General features: G+C 43.5%; 1 protein-coding gene across 1 annotated transcript in view; it reads left to right on the top strand.

Moving 5' to 3' along the window:
* The window catches only part of LOC126203540 (flexible cuticle protein 12-like), a 42,082-nt gene that overhangs the window by 5,240 nt on the left and 14,551 nt on the right, over window positions 1-22,291 (top strand). Inside the window, exon 2 of the mRNA XM_049937864.1 lies at window positions 17,068-17,192. Within this exon, the coding sequence (XP_049793821.1) occupies window positions 17,068-17,192 (125 nt within the window). The remainder of the gene's footprint in view (window positions 1-17,067; window positions 17,193-22,291) is intronic.

The raw sequence follows: 22,291 nt of genomic DNA, 5'->3' as shown, positions 1-22,291 counted from the left end.
AAGTTCCGAAGGACCTAGTTGTCAGTTCTGGTCTGTACCAACCATTCCTCACACTGTGCCAACTGCTGGAGAGGGGGAGGCAGTCAATAACTAAAGGTTTCAGGTGTGTATGAACATTATACCGCAAACGACACCTTTTTAACTAGTCCCATTTCTGAAATATATGTAATCAAAATTGTATAGTCCATTTTGATCATCCTATACGAGATCGTCTAAGTGCGCTAGCCTCTGAATTAATAATAGATTTAATCTAAGAAAATACTTACTGCCCGGTCCTCAATTAATGAAATATAACAAAGGTTTATTACACTTTATCTACACTCCTGGAAAAGGAAAAAAGAACACAATGACACCGGTGTGTCAGACCCACCATACTTGCTCCGTACACTGCGAGAGGGCTGTACAAGCAATGATCACACGCACGGCACAGCGGACACACCAGGAACCGCGGTGTTGGCCATCGAATGGCGCTAGCTGCGCAGCATTTGTGCACCGCCGCCGTCAGTGTTAGCCAGTTTGCCGTGGCATACGGAGCTCCATCGCAGTCTTTAACACTGGTAGCATGCCGCGACAGCGTGGACGTGAACCGTATGTGCAGTTGACGGACTTTGAGCGAGGGCGTATAGTGGGCATGCGGGAGGCCGGGTGGACATACCGCCGAATTGCTCAACACGTGGGGCGTGAGGTCTCCACAGTACATCGATGTTGTCGCCAGTGGTCGGCGGAAGGTGCACGTGCCCGTCGACCTGGGACCGGACCGCAGCGACGCACGGATGCACGCCAAGACCGTAGGATCCTACGCAGTGCCGTAGGGGACCGCGCCGCCACTTCCCAGCAAATTAGGGACACTGTTGCTCCTGGGGTATCGGCGAGGACCATTCGCAACCGTCTCCATGAAGCTGGGCTACGGTCCCGCACACCGTTAGGCCGTCTTCCGCTCACGCCCCAACATCGTGCAGCCCGCCTCCAGTGGTGTCGCGACAGGCGTGAATGGAGGGACGAATGGAGTGTCGTCTTCAGCGATGAGAGTCGCTTCTGCCTTGGTGCCAATGATGGTCGTATGCGTGTTTGGCGCCGTGCAGGTGAGCGCCACAATCAGGACTGCATACGACCGAGGCACACAGGGCCAACACCCGGCTTCGTGGTGTGGGGAGCGATCTCCTACACTGGCCGTACACCACTGGTGATCGTCGAGGGGACACTGAATAGTGCGCGGTACATCCAAACCGTCATCGAACCCTTCGTTCTACCATTCCTAGACCGGCAAGGGAACTTGCTGTTCCAACAGGACAATGCACGTCCGCATGTATCCCGTGCCACCCAACGTGCTCTAGAAGGTGTAAGTCAACTACCCTGGCCAGCAAGATCTCCGGATCTGTCCCCCATTGAGCATGTTTGGGACTGGATGAAGCGTCGTCTCACGCGGTCTGCACGTCCAGCACGAACGCTGGTCCAACTGAGGCGCCAGGTGGAAATGGCATGGCAAGCCGTTCCACAGGACTACATCCAGCATCTCTACGATCGTCTCCATGGGAGAATAGCAGCCTGCATTGCTGCGAAAGGTGGATATACACTGTACTAGTGCCGACATTGTGCATGCTCTGTTGCCTGTGTCTATGTGCCTGTGGTTCTGTCAGTGTGATCATGTGATGTATCTGACCCCAGGAATGTGTCAATAAAGTTTCCCCTTCCTGGGACAATGAATTCACGGTGTTATTATTTCAATTTCCAGGAGTGTATTTGGAGCTGGTAAAAAAGCAGTCACATTGTCTCTAATCTACCTGTAGCTGGAACACTTTTCGCTGAATGAGGGGTTCCAAATGCATCACCGCGACCTCAGCTTTCCCAACAACGAAGAGATCAAGAGGCCCTGTATCCGACATAGGTCGCCTGTCTCTGTTTTGTAGAACTTCATGTATTTCAACTTGAGTCAAGTAATGCATTACATGAGATTAATGTTGGAGATCCTAACATGATTAGTTCTCTTCCGTATGATATACTGACATCCACCTTGCAAGATATCCTGTGGATGTGTGGTAAGTACTTCCACTCAGCGCAACCCTCTCCTCAAGTGCCGGCAGTGACTGAGTGGAACAGGTTTATGCAGTCTATCAGTAACACAATTAATGGTGAGAGAAATCCAGTAACGTTCAGGACATTCATAGATTCATCGCCAAATGACTACAAAAAATATAGGTACATGATTTAACAATGCACTGTCATTGACAAACAGAAGCGAGTTGCACCATTTACTAATCCAATACCTTTCTCACCAACACTACATAGATCACCGACATCACACTTAAAAATTAAGCACTTCTCAGCATTGTTTATAGAAACATATTTTACACAAAAGCTCACTTAACAACTGCAAATTAGTACTCAATTAATTGATAATAACTCGCCTGTATTTACATAATCTCAATGAAATTACACTGAAGGGCCAAAGACACTGGTATATGTATGCGTATTCAAATGGAGAAATGCAAACAGGCAGAATATGGCACTGCGGTCGGCAACGCCTATATGACAACTGTCTGGCGCAGATGTTAGATCAGTTCAGTAACTGATTATCAACGGCTGATTATCAATTTTTTAAAGAGTTTGAATGTGGTGCTATAGTCGGCGCACGAGCTACCGATGAAGTGGGGATTTTCTCGTACTACCATTTCACGAGTGTAACGTGAATATCAGGAATCCTTTAAAACATCAGATCTCCGACATCGCTGCGGCTGGATAAATACCCTGCAAGAACGGTACCAACGACGACTGAAGAGAATTATTCAACGTGACAGAAGTGCAACTCGTCAGAAAATTGCTGCATATTCCAATGCTGTCCATCAACAAGTTTCAGTGTGCGAACCATTCAAGGAAACGTCATCATATGTTCTTTCGGAGCCGAAGGACCACTCATGTACCCTTGATGACTGCACGACACAAAGCCTTACGCCTCGCCTGGGCCCGTCAACACCGACATTGGATTGTTGATGACTAGAAAGAAGCTGCTTCGTAGAACGAGTCTCGTTTCAAATTGTATCGAGTGGATGGACGTGTACGGGTATGGAGAGACCTCATGAACCAAAAGACTCTGCATGTCGATAGGGGACTGTTGAAGCTGGTGGAGGCTCTGTAATGGTGTGTGGCGTGTGCAGTTGGAGTAATACGGGACCCTTGATAAGTCTAGATACGACTCTGATAGGTGAGACGTCCTTAAGCATCCTGTCTGAATACCTGCATCCAAGCCCATAGAGAATTCCGACGGACTTGGATAATTCCAGTAGGACACTGCGCCACCCCACACGTCCAGAATTGCTGAAGACTTGCCCCGGGAATTTACACACTTCCACTGGCTACCAAACTCCACAGACATGAACATTATTGAGCGCATCTGGGATGTCTCGCAACGTGCTTTTCAGAAGAGATCTCGACTCCTTCGTAGTCTTAAGGATTTATGTACAGCCCTACAGGATTGATGGTGTTAATTCCCTCTAGCACTACTTCAGACATTAGTCGAGTCCATGCCACGTCCTGTTGCGGCACTTCTGCGTGCCCGCAGGAGCCCTACACGATATTAGGCAGGTGTACCAGTTTCTTTGGCCCTTGAATGTACTTTGTATACTGACATAAGTGAAATGAACTGGACATGCAGGATAGGTATAGTCTGTAAACTGAAGAGCGAACAACATTCGAAGAGGACGAAGTTGCCTTTCCCGGAAGAACGCTACAACTAAGAATCAATTTTTTCTCTTGTAGAGTTGAAAAATATACTACGATTCGCTAAAACATGTCCGTACTACTTTCTTGCGTTAGTGTTATTAGTAACTCGTATCTTTACTCATAAGGATCGGTGTAACCTTCTGAAACACCCTGTGTTGGTTTTTGGCGATGTAGTTTTGAGAGAGAATGGGGATTCGGCTGCTCCGTCCTCAGTTCGCAGACCTGCAATTGAGGAATACGCATGAGCATAATCCGGTGACATCCATTCCCTTACGCTTCTACTTTCCACCCCCGCCCACTTCTGTCCGTCAAACGCGCAGAACAAAATTTCTCTCTTAAACCGTTCTACTCCACTTGGGTATGATACACACATTTCATATTTGTTCTAAATCCACTTTATTTGACCATAAGGACTATATTCATACCATTAAAAATGTGAGATTTTACCGTTCCTTGTAGCACGGAAACTATTAGTCCCAGAGAGAAAATGAGTAGGACATTTTTTGTAAGGAATTGAATGCAGCTCTATTTTTTACCGGTAAACAATTTCGCAAGAAGCTGCCATTGTCAAGTTATTCAGGAAAAAATGAAGTAAGTGTCGTTTAGCCCTCCCCCCCCCCCCCCCGTCACAGCCCCGCACTCACATTCTTACCCCTCCCCCCCTCAGAATTTTTAGGATGTTATTGTTGGCACTCCACGATACCATTCCTGAAAACTATTGCTACTACAAGAATTTTTCCCCGAACTTCGGTTACTGGGCTATGAGCTAGGTGTTAGCCTTAAACGATTTAGGGGAGGCTATCGAAAGCCTAAATCTGCATGGACAGACAGACAGACTACGGAATGTCGTGTCTTTTGATTGAGAGAGTAAAACAAACTGCTCCTCTGCTTTCACCGTATACTTACTCAGAAATGGATTTAATCATCAGTATTGCCATAATTTATCGGAGTATAAAGTCACTTTTCCGATGAAGCTATATTGAAACTTAAAATAATTTTGAAGTTCTTAGTTAGCAATCGAATTTTATTGCGTCACTACCAATGATTTTGGCTTTAGGGCCCATTTTGAAATGAGACATAAAAATTTATGCGTACGTATGAGCATCAATAAATCGTAATAATAACTGTCTCTTAAAATGCGTCTGCCCATACGATCTGTGGTCAGATCTTTGTATAACTCACCATTGCAAACTGTTTAACGGGCCCAAGTTAAACCGATAAGGTACACTTTCTTATCTGCATGTTTGCCATGTGGTGGTATTGTAGTAGGAATCAAGTTGTTCACTATTGTACTTTCTACGTCTGGAGTGCACACATGTGCGTTGTCCTTTAGATACGGCTGGTAATTAAAGTTTAAATGAAAATGTTTATTTTTCTGTATTTTTTTCAGGTATGGACCCCAATACTTTACACCAGACAGTTAATTTAGGCCTGTGATGACTATCTTCAAGACACGGGCACAAACAATCCTTCAGTCACATCGAGCAAACATACGCATAGGTTATGCAGTACAGTAAGCAAATAGTAAGCGGAAGAAGTTTCCTAGCTTTATATAAAAATGTAGGTACCACAGAAAAACAATTCCAATAGGCATGTTGACTCTATATAACGTTTTAGCAGGCTGCATAGCTGTTTCTGTTGCATAGAGTAAACGTGCCTGTTCAAACAATGTGTATGTGGTACGTATATTTTTACATAAACCTACGAAATTTTGTAGACTTACTAGTTTATTTACATAAGCATTTTCGATGCAATTTAAAACTAGCCTGTACTCAAATCCGAGGATGATCATCACAGGCGGAAGTTAATTACCTTGTGTAAAGTATTGTGCTGAGTTAAAGGAATAAATATGAAAACCTTTCCTGGATCACAGCAAATTTTTCTGCGACTATATTACACCTTGTAAAAATGTTTATGCTACAGTATAGGGCTCTTTTGATTAAGCGGTCTCCTACGACTTAATCTCTCTCTCTGTAGTGGAATCTGGATTGTTTTGTAAATCTGTACCAAATTAAATCTGGGTCTCGAACGTGTACTCGAACCCAGAACCTTACCTTTCGGGAATAATTCTCATACAGACAGAGCAGTGATAATTTTTTCCCAAAAAAGAGATCAATGGGTCTCAGATATAACTCCATTATTTTTTCATTCCCTCTATACTGATAGGTTATGGAAGAACTTTACGACAAATTTAATAGTTACCTTTACTAAGGAGTAGGAACGTGAGAAACCGCAAACAATTTAGTTTCTACATCTACATCCATACTCCGCAAGCCACCTGACGGTGTGTGGCGGTGGGTACCCTGAGTACCTCTATCGGTTCTCCCTTCTATTCCAGTCTCGTATTGTTCGTGGAAAGAAAGATTGTCGGTATGCTTCTGTGTGGGCTCTAATCTCTCTGATTTTATCTTCATGGTCTCTTCGCGAGATATCTGTAGGAGGGAGCAATATACTGCTTGACTCTTCGGTGAAGGTATGTTCTCGAAACTTTAACAAAAGCCCGTACCGAGCTACTGAGCGTCTCTCCTGCAGAGTCTTCCACTGGAGTTTATCTATCATCTCCGTAACGCTTTCGCGATTACTAAATGATCCTGTAACGAAGCGCGCTGCTCTCCGTTGGATCTTATCTATCTCTTCTATCAACCCTATCTGGTACGGATCCCACACTGTTGAGCAGTATTCAAGCAGTGGGCAACAAGCGTACTGTAACCTACTTCCTTTGTTTTCGGATTGCATTTCCTTATTATTCTTCCAATGAATCTCAGTCTGGCATCCGCTTTACCGACGACCAACTTTATATGATCATGGTATTTCTAATCTTAAGGTGGCGGTGGTTTTGACTCTGTTGGCAATGCTTTGCGATCTGTTTATTCTAGTAATAAGATTTGTCGTTGGTGAAGATTTGGTTGTCTTTTAGACAGAACACAACATTCTTGGTCTTAGTTATCTTATGTGGTAGTAGGTGCAGGTTTTATTAAACGAAAGAGTGTTGTGAGGTATAAAGCTGAATACAAGAGTGGGGAGGTTAAAAGAGCACGTGTTCAAGGGAGTGGATACCTAAGCTATGTTGAGAAAGAATCAAGCAGAGAAAACCACACAAGGAATGCAATTGTAAGAAAGCATGCTTTTGCTAATGTTGATGCATTTCATCAGTTATCTTCATTTGATAAGTTTAATAATTTCAAGAGCAAAGACATATATTTACAAGATCTCATCTCCTGTAACAATGTGCAAAGACATCGTCCGTCTAAATACGTGCCATCAATCAAGAGTAGTCTCAGTTTCAGGTACTTCATCATATTCAGTAATGAAAGGAAGAAGGTCTTCCAGAAGGTATTTATACGTAGCTTTCCATGGTATTAAGTGTGACAGCAGATTCCGTCGTCTAAGAGTACTGTTGATAGCTGGCAATTCACCAGCTGATTTAAGAGGAAAAAATCCCACAGGAAATTTAAAGTCTATCGACATTAAGATGCTCGTTCATCAAAATAGTGAGCCTTATCCAAGAAAAGAGACTCACTCTTCCCATATGGTGAATAATTACCTTGACACAAAGTTATGTCTGAAAATCGTGATTGAGATGTTTAAGGAATAACATCCTGACGTAGTCATTACATATTAGTACCATGTTCAATACTTCAAAGACCATTTTCACCTCAGTTTTTGGAGGCACCAGGTAGAAATTTGCTGTACATGCCAAGCTCTGGAACAGGAACTGAAGTCCCCATTCCTTAGTCAGAAGGCAAAGAAGGTTGCTGAAGCAGAACCAATAATTCACAAAAGAAGAGATACAAAATTTTACAATATTCGTCAGGCTTCAACGAACCTGTGCAAAGAAAGGAAGGTTCTGGCTGTTGTAACACTTGACTGATATCCTGGTGTTTCATCTTCGACAATTAACACTCAAAGTTTTCAGATTCATAATGCAAAATCAGGAGAAGCTCATTTTTACATCCATGATGAAACCAAGGGTAACAAAGGACGAAATGAATTAGCTTATTTTCTTCCGCGTTACATACACTCCTGGAAATTGAAATAAGAACACCGTGAATTCATTGTCCCAGGAAGGGGAAACTTTATTGACACATTCCTGTGGTCAGATACATCACATGATCACACTGTCAGAACCACAGGCACATAGACACAGGCAACAGAGCATGCACAATGTCGGCACTAGTACAGTGTATATCCACCTTTCGCAGCAATGCAGGCTGCTATTCTCCCATGGAGACGATCGTAGAGATGCTGGATGTAGTCCTGTGGAACGGCTTGCCATGCCATTTCCACCTGGCGCCTCAGTTGGACCAGCGTTCGTGCTGGACGTGCAGACCGCGTGAGACGACGCTTCATCCAGTCCCAAACATGCTCAATGGGGGACAGATCCGGAGATCTTGCTGGCCAGGGTAGTTGACTTACACCTTCTAGAGCACGTTGGGTGGCACGGGATACATGCGGACGTGCATTGTCCTGTTGGAACAGCAAGTTCCCTTGCCGGTCTAGGAATGGTAGAACGATGGGTTCGATGACGGTTTGGATGTACCGTGCACTATTCAGTGTCCCCTCGACGATCACCAGTGGTGTACGGCCAGTGTAGGAGATCGCTCCCCACACCATGATGCCGGGTGTTGGCCCTGTGTGCCTCGGTCGTATGCAGTCCTGATTGTGGCGCTCACCTGCACGGCGCCAAACACGCATACGACCATCATTGGCACCAAGGCAGAAGCGACTCTCATCGCTGAAGACGACACGTCTCTATTCGTCCCTCCATTCACGCCTGTCGCGACAACACTGGAGGCGGGCTGCACGATGTTGGGGCGTGAGCGGAAGACGGCCTAACGGAGTGCGGGACCGTAGCCCAGCTTCATGGAGACGGTTGCGAATGGTCCTCGCCGATACCCCAGGAGCAACAGTGTCCCTAATTTGCTGGGAAGTGGCGGTGCGGTCCCCTACGGCACTGCGTAGGATCCTACGGTCTTGGCGTGCATCCGTGCGTCGCTGCGGTCCGGTCCCAGGTCGACGGGCACGTGCACCTTCCGCCGACCACTGGCGACAACATCGATGTACTGTGGAGACCTCACGCCCCACGTGTTGAGCAATTCGGCGGTACGTCCACCTGGCCTCCCGCATGCCCACTATACGCCCTCGCTCAAAGTCCGTCAACTGCACATACGGTTCACGTCCACGCTGTCGCAGCATGCTACCAGTGTTAAAGACTGCGATGGAGCTCCGTATGCCACGGCAAACTGGCTGACACTGACGGCGGCGGTGCACAAATGCTGCGCTGCTAGCGCCATTCGACGGCCAACACCGCGGTTCCTGGTGTGTCCGCTGTGCCGTGCGTGTGATCATTGCTTGTACAGCCCTCTCGCAGTGTCCGGAGCAAGTATGGTGGGTCTGACACACCGGTGTCAATGTGTTCTTTTTTCCATTTCCAGGAGTGTAGATAACAGCATCCAGAAGTATGTGAAAGAACTGCACCTCTTAAGTGATATAAATCACACCATAATAAGGCATTTATAGAGCGTTTTGATATAATGCAGCCATTGTATCCTCTGAAAGAATATCGTTTTCTCCCCAATCACAGTGGTTTAGTGTTGTGAAGAGACTTTTGCCAAAGTATATCGAATTTATCTTCCAGAAGAAATATGTGAGATAACAGTAAAATGGAATCACTCTGGTAAGTTCATGGCTATTACGGTAGGTGTTGAAGATGTAATTAACTTATTAACTTTAAGGATCGATGGCCTCCTCTATATAAGAAGGTAGTAAATTCACTGTAAAGCGAGCATGTTTCAAGAGACAACCGTACTGCATTCCCGATATCAACAATAAGGCATTTCCTCGGCATCCGGGTGTAGTATTAGCATCACCATTCATCGACACAGCGGTGGAACGTACATTAATCCAGCTGGGTATTGGGAAGCGAAGCGCGTATTTATTGCAAAGAAGGGCATACAACAGACAGCTGTCAATCACTGAAGGTAAACATCCTGATCGAAGAAGTCGTGCACTGTATTCCTGAAAAATATCACCAACTTTACCTTGAAATTTGGGAGAATCATTGATAATTTGACGTAATCGTTTTCAGCCTTGCATTTGCACTGAAAAGTCATATCATCATAAGATCATTTTTGTTGCTTAATTTTTAAAAAAATGTTAGGTGCCTCAAATTAACGTTTATAATAAAGGAAACAGTTTACTAATGTCATACATTTCTGTAAGTTTGCTGTATAAATCAATTCTGGCACGTTTCATTGCTTATGAAAGTAATATTATTGTTGACTACAATAGCACGATTTCACAAGTATTTGAGTTACTTTTACAAAAAAAAAAAAAAAAAAAAAAAAAACATAACTTCAGTCACTTTCATCACTGTTTTGGTTGGGTCTATTAGGATCTGGAGATCATATTGTATGTTAAACTGCTCACCTAACTATACTCTTTAAAAGGGATGAAGCATCTTTTGATATGTGTTAAACATTCTCTTAAAAATAGTTTTATAAGTTTCCTGAAAAATATGCAGTTTTTTTAATTACGCTGTTTCTAAAACCACCACTTTAGTTACTCTCCACGTGCAGAAAAACCATCGGGGTCTGATGAAGCTCATTTAAACGCATTCATTGGGTACCGTATGCTCTATGCCAAAATCACAAGAATCAGTGAGTGGACATATATGGATCTGTGCTTACTCGTCGTCAACTAACTCGTGAACAACACTGAAAATTCCTATCCTTACTCGTTACTGGTAACGATAAATGGTGTCTTGATACTAATATAAGGAAAAACGAGGAACGGTTGAATCCAAACAAAGCAGCAACTCCTCGTAAAACCTGCACAAACCCGTAAAAGTTAATGTTATACATCTGGTGGAATGACGGTGTAGTGTACTACGAACTGCTGACATTTACCGTAAACAACTGAAACGTCTTTCAGGTAGATGGTGTGAAGTGGTGCTACTCAACGATAACGCTCGCCCGCATTCTATTAGACTGAGCTTTGTTGAAAAGTCACTCCGCACCCACTTCATTCACCTGATCTTGCGCCTTCTGATTTTCACGTTTTCCGCTCTCTGTCGAGCAACCCTCAAGGAACTTCGTTTCCGGATGAAAACACGCTCCGAACATGACGAGTTCTTCGCCTCTAAATCACAGGCTTTCTACAGTCGCGGAATTGAAAAGTTGCCCGTAGCGTTTGGAGACTGTAGTAAATAATGGAAGGAGAATATATTATTGTGTGATATGTATTTGTCGTGTTTACTTAACTTATGGAAAAACTCTACGAATTTATGCTCCAACCCACAGCTTTGATCCAGAGGGACCATGAACTTCCATATGTCGCAAGCAAAGCTCAGGGTTTTTTCTCCAAATAACTGATAAATTTTCTTTATTCTTTCACAAGTTACTTGGGAATTTTCAGCCAATTCAGATGAGCTTAACGATTCGATTGAAAACTGTCTGGAATGGGATTCATTAGATCTTGAGTGGCTATGTGACGGTGAAAAGGGACTCATTTAAGTCGACTAAGAGCATCAAAAACATTGTACGTGTTTGACGCAGTGCTGTTTCATTGCTCTGCACATTTAATGTCCTTTATATGTCACTGTCGTTCATGTGTCATTAACCTCTAGATACTTATTCATATTGCTGCAGTTGTTACGGACCCTTTGGAACCTTGGATTGCAAATATATTCCTATTTAGGTACCCGTACAAATTGTATATGTATGTACATACATACGTACCATATCTCCTCCTAAACCACTAATCCGATTTCAATCAAACTTGGTACACATATAATTTTTATTTGAAAACACTGTGGAGGTATGACTCGCCCACCTATCAAAACGGTTCGGGGTGAAAACACAGCGTAGCTCATGACTCGAAAATACCCTTACTTTAATTATACAGTATTTGAGAATGGGAAGTGTTAGAACCTAGTAACAAAACTTTACGACCCTGTTTTCACTGGCGACCCCCCACAAAATGAAGACAACGAAAATCTTTTAACTCTTACTTCATTTTCGCAGTTAATGCATTAAATCTGCCACATGAAGCATGGCGTTTTAATTTATTACTTCATTATTACAAACTGTATTCGCAACATATTTTGCAGACAGTATTCACATTATCCGCCGAATGAACCATAAAAATTAAATCACTATACAACTTATGGCTCGGAAGATATGGCGTCAAACCCTGAAATGCGAGAAAAAACTGCCGCATCATGCATGACCTTTCTAATTTTTTACTTCTTTGGTAGTAAATCTATTTGCAACACATTTTGCAGGCAGTAGACACGCACACCATTGGATGTACCTGCGCAACCATATGATTGTACTGCACATAACAGAAGATACGTCATCATAAACATTCAGCTGTGTGAAAATGCAACTGCAGACGAAATTCGTTAGACATACCGGAGAATGGTATGCACAGTTCGTGTGAAATATATTAAACATATTTGACATGTGTATATTCAGGCAAAGCTGCGAGTATAAAGCTCATCCTAAACCCTTGTGACGATTTCAGTCAAATTTGGCACACCAATTAGTTAAATCTGGAAATAAATACTGTGGGGGTAAGAACAACCAGCTTCTGTTAAGGTGAGTGTGATAACGTGGAAAGAAGGGTGTGGAGATGAACAGACAGTGAGGAGGAAGGAGGAGATAGGCACAGATAGGACTAGGAGGACTCGTAGATAGAGATAGGAAGACCGTAATGGGGGAGGAGTAGATGGAGAAAGGAGAGAGGAGGAGTTGGACAATGACAGGGGAAGGAAGAAATAGTCTTATAGTCGGTTAAAGAGGAGATGTATAGACAGAAGTGTAGGAGAAAACTGACAGAGTAATAGAAGAAGTGGAGTTGGACACAGAAGGGAAAGTGTAGGAGATGAACAGGAAGATGGGCTAGAGGAGATGGACAGAAAGATGGGGAAAAGGAGATGGATTAAGTGGTGAACAAAAGGGAAGGAGCAGATGGGCAAAGAGGGTAGGGAACAGGTTGGCAGAGAAAGGGGGCTGATGGTGGTGGATGAAGAGAGGGGCAGGAGGAGATACATAGTGGAGGGCAGAGGAGGGTTGGTGAAGATGGACAGAGAGAGAAGGAAGGAGATGGACTAAAAGAAGTTTGGAATAAATACATACCCAGGCAACACCGCCGGCCGCGGTGGTCTAGCGGTTCTAGGCGAGCAGTCCGGAACCGTGCGACTGCTACGGTCGCAGGTTCGAATCCTGCCTCGGGCATGGATGTGTGTGATGTCCTTAGGTTAGTTAGGTTTAAGTAGTTCTAAGTTCTAGGGGACTGATGACCACAGCAGTTGAGTCCCATAGTGCTCAGAGCCATTTGATTTGAACCAGGCAACACCAGGTAATCAGCTAGTATTATTACAAAAATGGATGTATGTTTGTATGAGGGTATGAATGTAAGTTCCACATTTTCTTCTAAATAACTGGTCCGATTTGATAATTTACTGCCTGAAAGAATCACTGTGTGGGTAAGATCGAGCCATGTATCAAAGGTGTATAGTGAAAAAGCAATATAGCCCACGACGAGAGAATACCCATATTTTGGCCATCCAGTATGTGAGAATGAGAGCACTTAGAGACTTGAAATAAACTTTACACACAATTTCTAATCGTTAAGAAACTTTTTCTCGCTGATGAACTTCACAAAACGACGGAAGCAAAAAAAGAATGTCGCTTGTTACATTTTCTCTCTTCGTGCTGTGAAACTGCCACATTAGCATGACGTTTTATCTATTACTTCTTTACTACTAACTGTACCCACAACACGTTTTGCAGACAGTGGACACATATATCACTCAATGTACTAGAAAGATTATGTCATAGTACTCCAGATACTTCAGCAGATTTGTCGCCGTGAACATTGAGATGCGTTGAAAACTGTTCATCATGAATGTCATTTAAACTTATTACTTCTTTGCTGCTAACTCTATTCGCAATATATTTCTTAGACAATATCCACATATACCGCTGAATGTGCGTAGAAATGTATATCATCATACGACACATAGTTCAGGGGACATGACGTCATAAAAGGCGAGGTGATGAAAAACTGTAGCATCAGACAAGACGTTTCAATTTATTACTCCCTTACTACTGACTCTATTCATAACACATTTCTCACACAGTAGCCACGTGTATCACTGGATGTGATGCAAAATTATATCGTTGTACGACACATTGTTCAGGAAATACGGATCATAAAATATGATCTCCGTGAAAATGAGACTCCATTGCGAAATTCGCTAGATACAATGGGAATCATACAGCCAACCAGTTGCACGTCAGAAGTGTATTCAGACCTTTAGCAAGGTTGTGACGGATATAAAGCTGTCTACCTCAGAAGAAGCAATAACACGGGCGGAAAGAGAAACGAAGTCATAGGGCGTAGTCAACAGTGAAATGATCCATAAAATTGCTATGGCATAGCTACAGGGCTTAGCGGTGAAAATCATCTATATAAAATCTATGGCTTATGTGCATCATACGCACAAACAGAAATTACTACCTTAGATTTTACATGGATCATTTTTACTGTTCACTAGGCCTTATGGCTATATCATAGCATTTCTATTCAATAGAGCATTTTACTGTTGACTAGACCTTACGTCTTTGTTTTTCTCTTCACACAATATATAACACTTGTTATTACTTCTGATAAGGAAGAGACGTTTATACCTGTCGAAACATAGGTAAAGGTTGGAATAAACTTTTAAAACGCAATTGATTGGCTGTTTGATTGCCATTGAATCCATAATTCTACAACTTCTGACCACTGCAGTGTTCAAGATTATAAAATTCGTTAGAGATACTGGTGAAATATGAGTACAAATGAATGTAAAATATTTTGACATGTGCATTTGTGGGCAAAGCCATGCGAAGAAGCTCATTCTAAACCTCTGGGATGATTTCAGCCTAGTTTGGTTCACTTATTAGTTTACTTTATGAATTTGATATAAGGATTTTAAAAAGTTCATGTGTCGTTGAAGATTCCCAGTGAAGAATATGAAGATGGTAATCTACAATAGTGTGTTCTGGAGAGAACAATCAGCCTCATTCAGCAATGAGAATGATGATGTGGAGAGAATGGGTGAGGGGAGAGAGGGACAATTGAGGAGGGGGAAGGAGGAAATGAGCACAAGTTCTGGGGAGAAGGAAATGTGCAAAGAAAAGGAAGAGGAGGTGATGTACAAGGTGAGCCGGCCGAAGTGGCCGTGCGGCTAAAGGCGCTGCAGTCTGGAACCGCAAGACCGCTACGGTCGCAGGTTCGAATCCTGCCTCGGGCATGGATGTTTGTGATGTCCTTAGGTTAGTTAGGTTTAACTAGTTCTAAGTTCTAGGGGACTAATGACCTCAGCAGTTGAGTCCCATAGTGCTCAGAGCCATTTTTTTGAACCATGTACAAGGTGAGGGGGAGGAGTAAAAGGAGTGAGAGGGGGGAGGAGAAGATGGACGGAAATAGAGGGGAATAGCTTTGGACAAAGAGAGGGGGGAGGAAGGAGTGGAATTAGAGGGGGCGGAGGAGATGTACAGAGAGGGAAGGAGCAGGTAGACATAGGGGGTGAGTACATGGAGCGGCTTAGGAGGTAATGGACACACAGGGTTAGGAGATGATGGCAGAGAATAGAGGGGATGGGGATTGTTGAGGAGCTAGACAGAGAGAAGGGATGGAAAATATGAATTGTTGAGGAGCTGGACAGAGAGAGGGTATGGAAGAGATGAACAGAGAGGAGGAAGAGATAGTCGTATACTCGGTGAAAGAGGAGATGTAGAGACAGAAGTGTAGGACAGCGACAGGAGGTGGTGAGGGATGAGGTAGACAGGGAAAGAGGGCAGGAGGAGACGAGCTAATAAAAGACTGGGATAAATAGCTAGTGTGTAACTAAATTAGATATATCTTCCATGCGTGCTACAATGCTGTCCGCATTGTACTCCACACTTTACTCAATGTTAGCTAGGTACATTTCAGTAAGTGAGGCCTGAAATCTGCTTTTGAAGTTTGACTACATATTCTCACCCTCAACGACTATTTAGAACACAAATCAATGTCAGCATTCTCTATTTTGCACGTTCATTCATAAGTAATGTAGTGGTCTGTCAACTTGTGATATAGCTAACTGTGTTGGGTTGCTGAATACACCGGTTTCCTTCAGTTCACCAAAGTTAAGCAGCGTTGGACGTGTTTGATACTTGGAGGAGTGAGCGCTGGGCACGCTGTGCTTTGTTGGCAGCTTTCTCTTTTCCTTCACAGCAAAGAGGAGGGGGGGGGGGGCAACGTAGAGTTCCTGATAATGAGATTTAGCGCCGAAGTCATGGTTGAAATTCCAAAGCTCTCCGCAGAGTCTCAAGAAGTGAAGTCATTTGACTCTGTTGGTGGTGATCTGTCCATCTGATGGAGACGTTAAGCTCCATGGCTTACTTCGTGCCATTCGGGAGGAGTGGGCTATATGCCAACACTAGGTTTTAATGTCACACTTCTCTCATCATCGTGCAAGCGTGAATGATACTACACTACACACAAACCCAATACAGTCACTAAGAGCCCTCACATACTCTTAAACACAGAACTCTCACACTTCGAGAATGAAAGTGCCAGTATGCGCGAAGGACAGAAAAATCTTTCCAGTTAGGTGATTAAACCTGCACTTTGGGGTCTCCCAGCCAACCATACCGTACTACTTTACTTTATCCATTTGATATAAGAATTTAAAAAAGTTCATGTGTCGTTGAAGATTCCCAGTAAAATATCTGAAGATGGTAATCTACAATGATGTGTTATCAATTACCTACTAATTAAAATAAATGAAAAGCACTACATTCTAGGGGATATATATTGCACTTTTCACATTGTTCTACCACGAAGCGACGGAATAATCACGTTAAATACTAATAACGAATTTGATATCTGAACGTATGGACTTTCTTGGCCAGTGCAGTCAGAGTTTTTCTTCAAATAATTTACTGTGCAGCACAGTCACAAAAATTTTAACACAAAATTAGTGATTCTGTTCGTCAAAGTTATTCGTAGATCATAACACAAATTCCCTGGTTCCACAATGACAGGAGTGAATCGCAATCTTTGTCTGATTATTTTAGGATGACCGGAGACGGCTGTAACTAGTAATTTCCTACTGTAATTTTTGTGATTGTGCCGCACGAAAAACCTATTCCTAGAAACAAGCAATCACATCCATAACCAGTATACCTCAAACGTCTTTTTGTTTACTTTTCCCGTTTATAATACGAAATCTGTGCTTATTCTCTTGAAGTCTTGTCTCAAAAGAAATTAATGGTATCCATTCACTATTTGTCAATTATTTATTTATTTCAGTTCATCCTTGGGGTTCTGATGCTAAAGGCAGTCTCTGTGGCATCAAAACCGCAGATAAAGCCCGAGGAAGTTGTCATTCTTGAACAAGAGAACAACTTCAATGGCGTCGACCCCTGGCGCTGGAGGTATTACAGATTTTTCTTGGTTTTCTTACCTATCCAAATAATAGCTTTAATTTCGTTTACCGACTTAATATCTACGATAAATTAAATATTTCATTCGTCGTAGTTTTGCAATTTCCTTTTCATGTAGATAACTGTGAGAGATGCTGAGGTTATGTGTCACTAATTAATGTGTAAATATACAGTAAGGATAACTCTGATAATTCTCTGACTTTCAATAACTTTTCCTCTAAATGTCCACAAAAAAGCTGAAAATCTCTGTCTCTTCAGCATCTACATCTACATACACACTCGGCAAGCCATCTAAGATACCTTGGCGGAGAGTACCTCATACTACTTTTCTAGCCATTCCCTCTCCGATTCGCAGTTGGAATGAGAGAAAAACGACTGTTGCTTCCGTGTAAACCCTGATTGGTCTTATCATGTCTTTGCGTTCCCTCTTGGTAATAGTAAGGTCATTCTGCAGTCTGGCGCAAATATCGAGTCTCTAATCTCTCTCGACAGTATTTCGTTAGAATAACTTCTTCCTTCGTTCACTTCCGATTCGACTTCATGTAGCATACTGCGCATCGATAGAACCTGCTATAAACAAGTCTAGCAACACGACTGAATATCGCTTCCATGTCTTCTTTTTTCCGAATTGGTAGGTATCGCGAAAGCTTCAACAATGCTCAAAAATTCACTGCACGACTACTCATCTTTATATGGGGTGTGAGCATGCAAAAATTTAACAGGACATAGAGGATGCTCCACTGAGCAATTTGGGGTGGGGAACCTGGGGTCGGACGAGTCAGCTTGAGGAGGTAATAGTAATAAAGTCACATTACTGTGTATTCTTTAATTTACATTAGTTAACTGCAAATACCACCACTGACACATTGAATGAACAATTTGTATCGTGTTTTACTAAACGTGCTGAATCTGACGGCCATCAACCACGATGAAAGCATGACATCGGCGAACAAGATTCTGACGCACCCCGACAAATATCACGACGTGTTTCGAATCACATCGCAGTCCGCAGCTCGTGGTCGTGCGGTAGCGTTCTCGCTTCCCGCTCCCGGGCTCGATTCCCGGCGGGGTCAGGGATTTTCTCTGCCTAGTGATGACTGGGTGTTGTGTGATGTCCTTAGGTTAGTTAGGTTTAAGTAGTTCTAAGTTCTAGGGGACTGATGACCATAGATTTATGTCCCATAGTGCTCAGAGCCATTTTGAATCACATCGCAGGCACCTACAATTTTGGTAGTTGAGTTCAAAAATGGTTCAAATGGCTCTGAGCACTATGGGACTTAACTTCTGAGATCATCAGTCCCCTAGAACTTAGAACTACTTAAACCTAACTAACCTAAGTCATCACACACATCCATGCCCGAAGCAGGATTCGAACGTGCGACAGTAGCGGTCGCGCGGTTCCATACTGTAGCGCCTAAAACCACTCGGCCACTTCGGCCGGCGGTAGCTAAGTGATCTCCGTATTCACTGATGTCTCATACACAAGTGACTTTAGATATCTCCTTACGAAATAATCAAGGGGATTCAGGTCAGGTGTGCTCGCAGACTCTGGAAGAACACCTCCCCTTTCAAACCAATGAGCAGAAAGTGCTGTACCGGTACTGCCCCATCGTATTGTACTGTACGTCTCTCAATAGCGCTGAGTAATGAACGAGGTCTGTCGTTGATTCATAGCACGTTCTGTCATGTGACAATGTAAATACAATACAACAGAACCACCTTATGAACAAGTAAAGGAAATAAAACTTACATCATGATTTTCTGCTAATCATGTTCGTCGTCGTTTCCTTGCAGGAAATAAAGAATGTACATGTAAATAAACAGCACAGTACCGGTAAACCTGTAAGCGCGTTAGTCGTAAATAATCTGGAAAACAGTAAAGCTAGACAAAGCGGTAGACAAGTTTTTTTCCATGTCTCCTTAAGCTGGATTCTGCAACGCCAGGTTCTCTATCTCAAATTATTCAGAGGAGCGTTCCCAATGGCCTGCTACATTTTTACACGCTCTGACGGAATCTCCTTGTGTATGAGCTACACTTCCCTATAAATCTCCCAGTGAACCGAAGACGACCACTCATCTTCCCTACAATCGACTCCACATGCCATCTCATTTCGCTTTGCAACGTTAGGCCTAGTTATTTAATTGACGAGACCGTGGCAAGGAGCTCACACACTTAACTCCATTCGAATATTATATAATTTTTTTTCCTACTCATCTGCATTACCACAACTTTTTTCATATTTAAAGCAAGCTTCCACTCACCACATCATATAGATATTCTGTCCAAGGCAACCTGGAGTCCCCAGCAGTCACTCAAAGACAAAATTGTCCAGTACATTACAGCGTCATCAACAGACAGTCCTAGGTTACTGCTCATCCTATCTTCTCGATAGTTTCTGTGGACAGAGAACAAGAGTGGTCCTACCACACTTCCATGGAGCACTTGCGACGATGCCTTTGTCTGCGATGAACACTCACCGTCCTGTTACGTAAAATGTCTTCGAGCGACCTAAGTATCTGAGAAGCTATTCCTTTGGCTCGTAAATTTTTTAACAATCTGCGGTGTGGCACTGTATCAAACACTTTCCGGTAATCTAGAGAAATCAAATCTCCTGTTGCGCTTCATCCGCGGTTCACAGGATATCGCTCGCAAAAACGACAAGTTGAGTTTCGTAGGAGCGATGCTTTCTAAATCCATATCAATTTGCCATTAGCAGCTCGTCTCCTGTGTTCACATCAGTCCATGAATCCTGACGAAGAAATGTCTTTTCACGCAACAGTGCGTTGCTGCAGTACACAAAAGTTAATGCTATACCCGTGTAGCAAGGTTGCTACGTGGAGCGGAGTAGAAAGATTAGTTGTGATGAAAAGCACGTGAAGTATTAAATACTAAATAAAATATCGCCAGACAGCCATTTATTGTTTGGTTTCATTAGCGAGCTTAATTTGTTGGAACTCGATGAGGGGTTTCACCCACCATACCGCGTTCTGAAGAATTATAAGCACATTGCAGAACAAAATTGTAGGATCACTGCTTGAAACTACGTAACTGTCTCACGCAGTGACGCATAAATTTGAAATTTGGCGCAAAGCTGCTTAACAACGATTCTCTGCGCCTTCGCCCTCCGGCTCGGCGAGCTTCAAACTGCAAGGTGTAGACACATGCGAAAAAAGATCACGCCCCAGAAGTGGCTGCTGGTGCCTCCCGCTGGGTGTTTTAGCCCTCCTCTATGGACATTAGGGGACTGCAACCCAACTGAACTTAGTCTCACCCTTTTGAGTGTAGCGTGACAGCAGTTTTTACTGTGCATACTGAGTACAACCACCAGCAAGCGTCCAACACCATTCGACGAAATCTTAACGTAATGTGAAGAAGAAAAGTATTTTTATTCCTTTCCAACTCTACTTTTTCGTCTCCTCCTGCCTCGTGATCATGGGAAGGTTCGACATCGACACATGCTTCAACAAAATGTCAAAGTGTCCCTCTAATCCTAAGCAGTTCGGCAACACCCTATGTGGCATGTTACAAATGCGCCTGTGAGATAATAGGATACCAATTCAGCCTTCCTACTAATCTTTCGTCTGAATGTAGACACACACCACCCGTCTGTATCGAAGGAGTCGCTTAACCCAATGTGTCAGAGGTCACAGCGATATCACCAGCTGAATACTTTGGCTCCCTTTCTAAGCAAATATGTGAAATTTTCTGTTCTCGAACGGTGGATATCGTGGGATCCAGATCAATCGATTGCTAGAACTGTTCCCAAAAACAAGCCCAGGTCTTTATTTCAACAGGAAACGTCTTACACTTTATAGTGGGCATTCTAATATTTGGTGCTGGAACAAATGAAGTGTTGATAATTATGTTGGGTTTGTGGGCCGCTCAACTGCGCGGTAATCAGCGCCCGTACAAGGTCTTAGTTTTGCTTTCACAGCTTGCCGAGTTGGCCGAGCGGTTCTAGGCACTTCCGTCCGGAAGTGCCAGAATGCTACGGTCGCAGGTTCGAATCCTGCCTCGGGCATGGATATGTGTGATGTCCTTAGGTAAGTTAGGTTTCAGTAGTCCTAAGTTCTAGGGGACTGATGATCTCAGATGTTTAAATTCCATAGTGCTCAGAGCTATTTGAACCATTTTTTGTACTTATTCTTATTTGTCTCCTTACATATTCAATGTTATGCGCATATTGACGAAACGGAGTTCTTTCACTACATGTCAAGAATGACAGGTGTTCTGTTGGTGTTTTTGCATGCATGTGTTAGTGTCCCCTTTCCTATGTAGCCACTGTTACGAATGATGATGATAGTGAAATCATGAGAACAACACCAACACCAACTCTCCGGGCAGAGAAACTCCCCAACCCGGCCGGGAATCGGACCCGGGACCCTGTGATTCAGAGGCAGCAAAGGAAGCCACTAGACCACGAGCTGCGGACCAGACAAGTGAAGAGACAGTCGTAACAGGTTGTCTGGCATTGATGGTAGCCTAAGCCATGGAATTCATCAACGTCCCTTCTATTCCCCGTGACAGGCGTAAAATAGCGCACTTGTGCTGCGTCTATCTATTCGTCACATTAGGACGCGTCTGCATCGTAATCAGTGCCATCGACAAAATCATGTATTTTATAATCAAGGTGTGTTAGTGTTCACAATAGCTCCTGTAATCTACATCTACATGGAGACTCTGCAAATCACGCTTAAGTGCCTTAACAATTACACTCCTGGAAATTGAATTAAGAACACCGTGAATTCATTGTCCCAGGAAGGGGAAACTTTATTGACACATTCCTGGGGTCAGATACATCACATGATCACACTGACAGAACCACAGGCACATAGACACAGGCAACAGAGCATGCACAATGTCGGCACTAGTACAGTGTATATCCACCTTTCGCAGCAATGCAGGCTGCTATTCTCCCATGGAGACGATCGTAGAGATGCTGGATGTAGTCCTGTGGAACGGCTTGCCATGCCATTTCCACCTGGCGCCTCAGTTGGACCAGCGTTCGTGCTGGACGTGCAGACCGCGTGAGACGACGCTTCATCCAGTCCCAAACATGCTCAATGGGGGACAGATCCGGAGACCTTGC

Source organism: Schistocerca nitens, chromosome 9 (genome assembly GCF_023898315.1).
Source record: "Schistocerca nitens isolate TAMUIC-IGC-003100 chromosome 9, iqSchNite1.1, whole genome shotgun sequence".
NCBI lineage: Eukaryota > Metazoa > Arthropoda > Insecta > Orthoptera > Acrididae > Schistocerca > Schistocerca nitens.
This window is presented reverse-complemented; position numbering and strand designations above follow the sequence as displayed.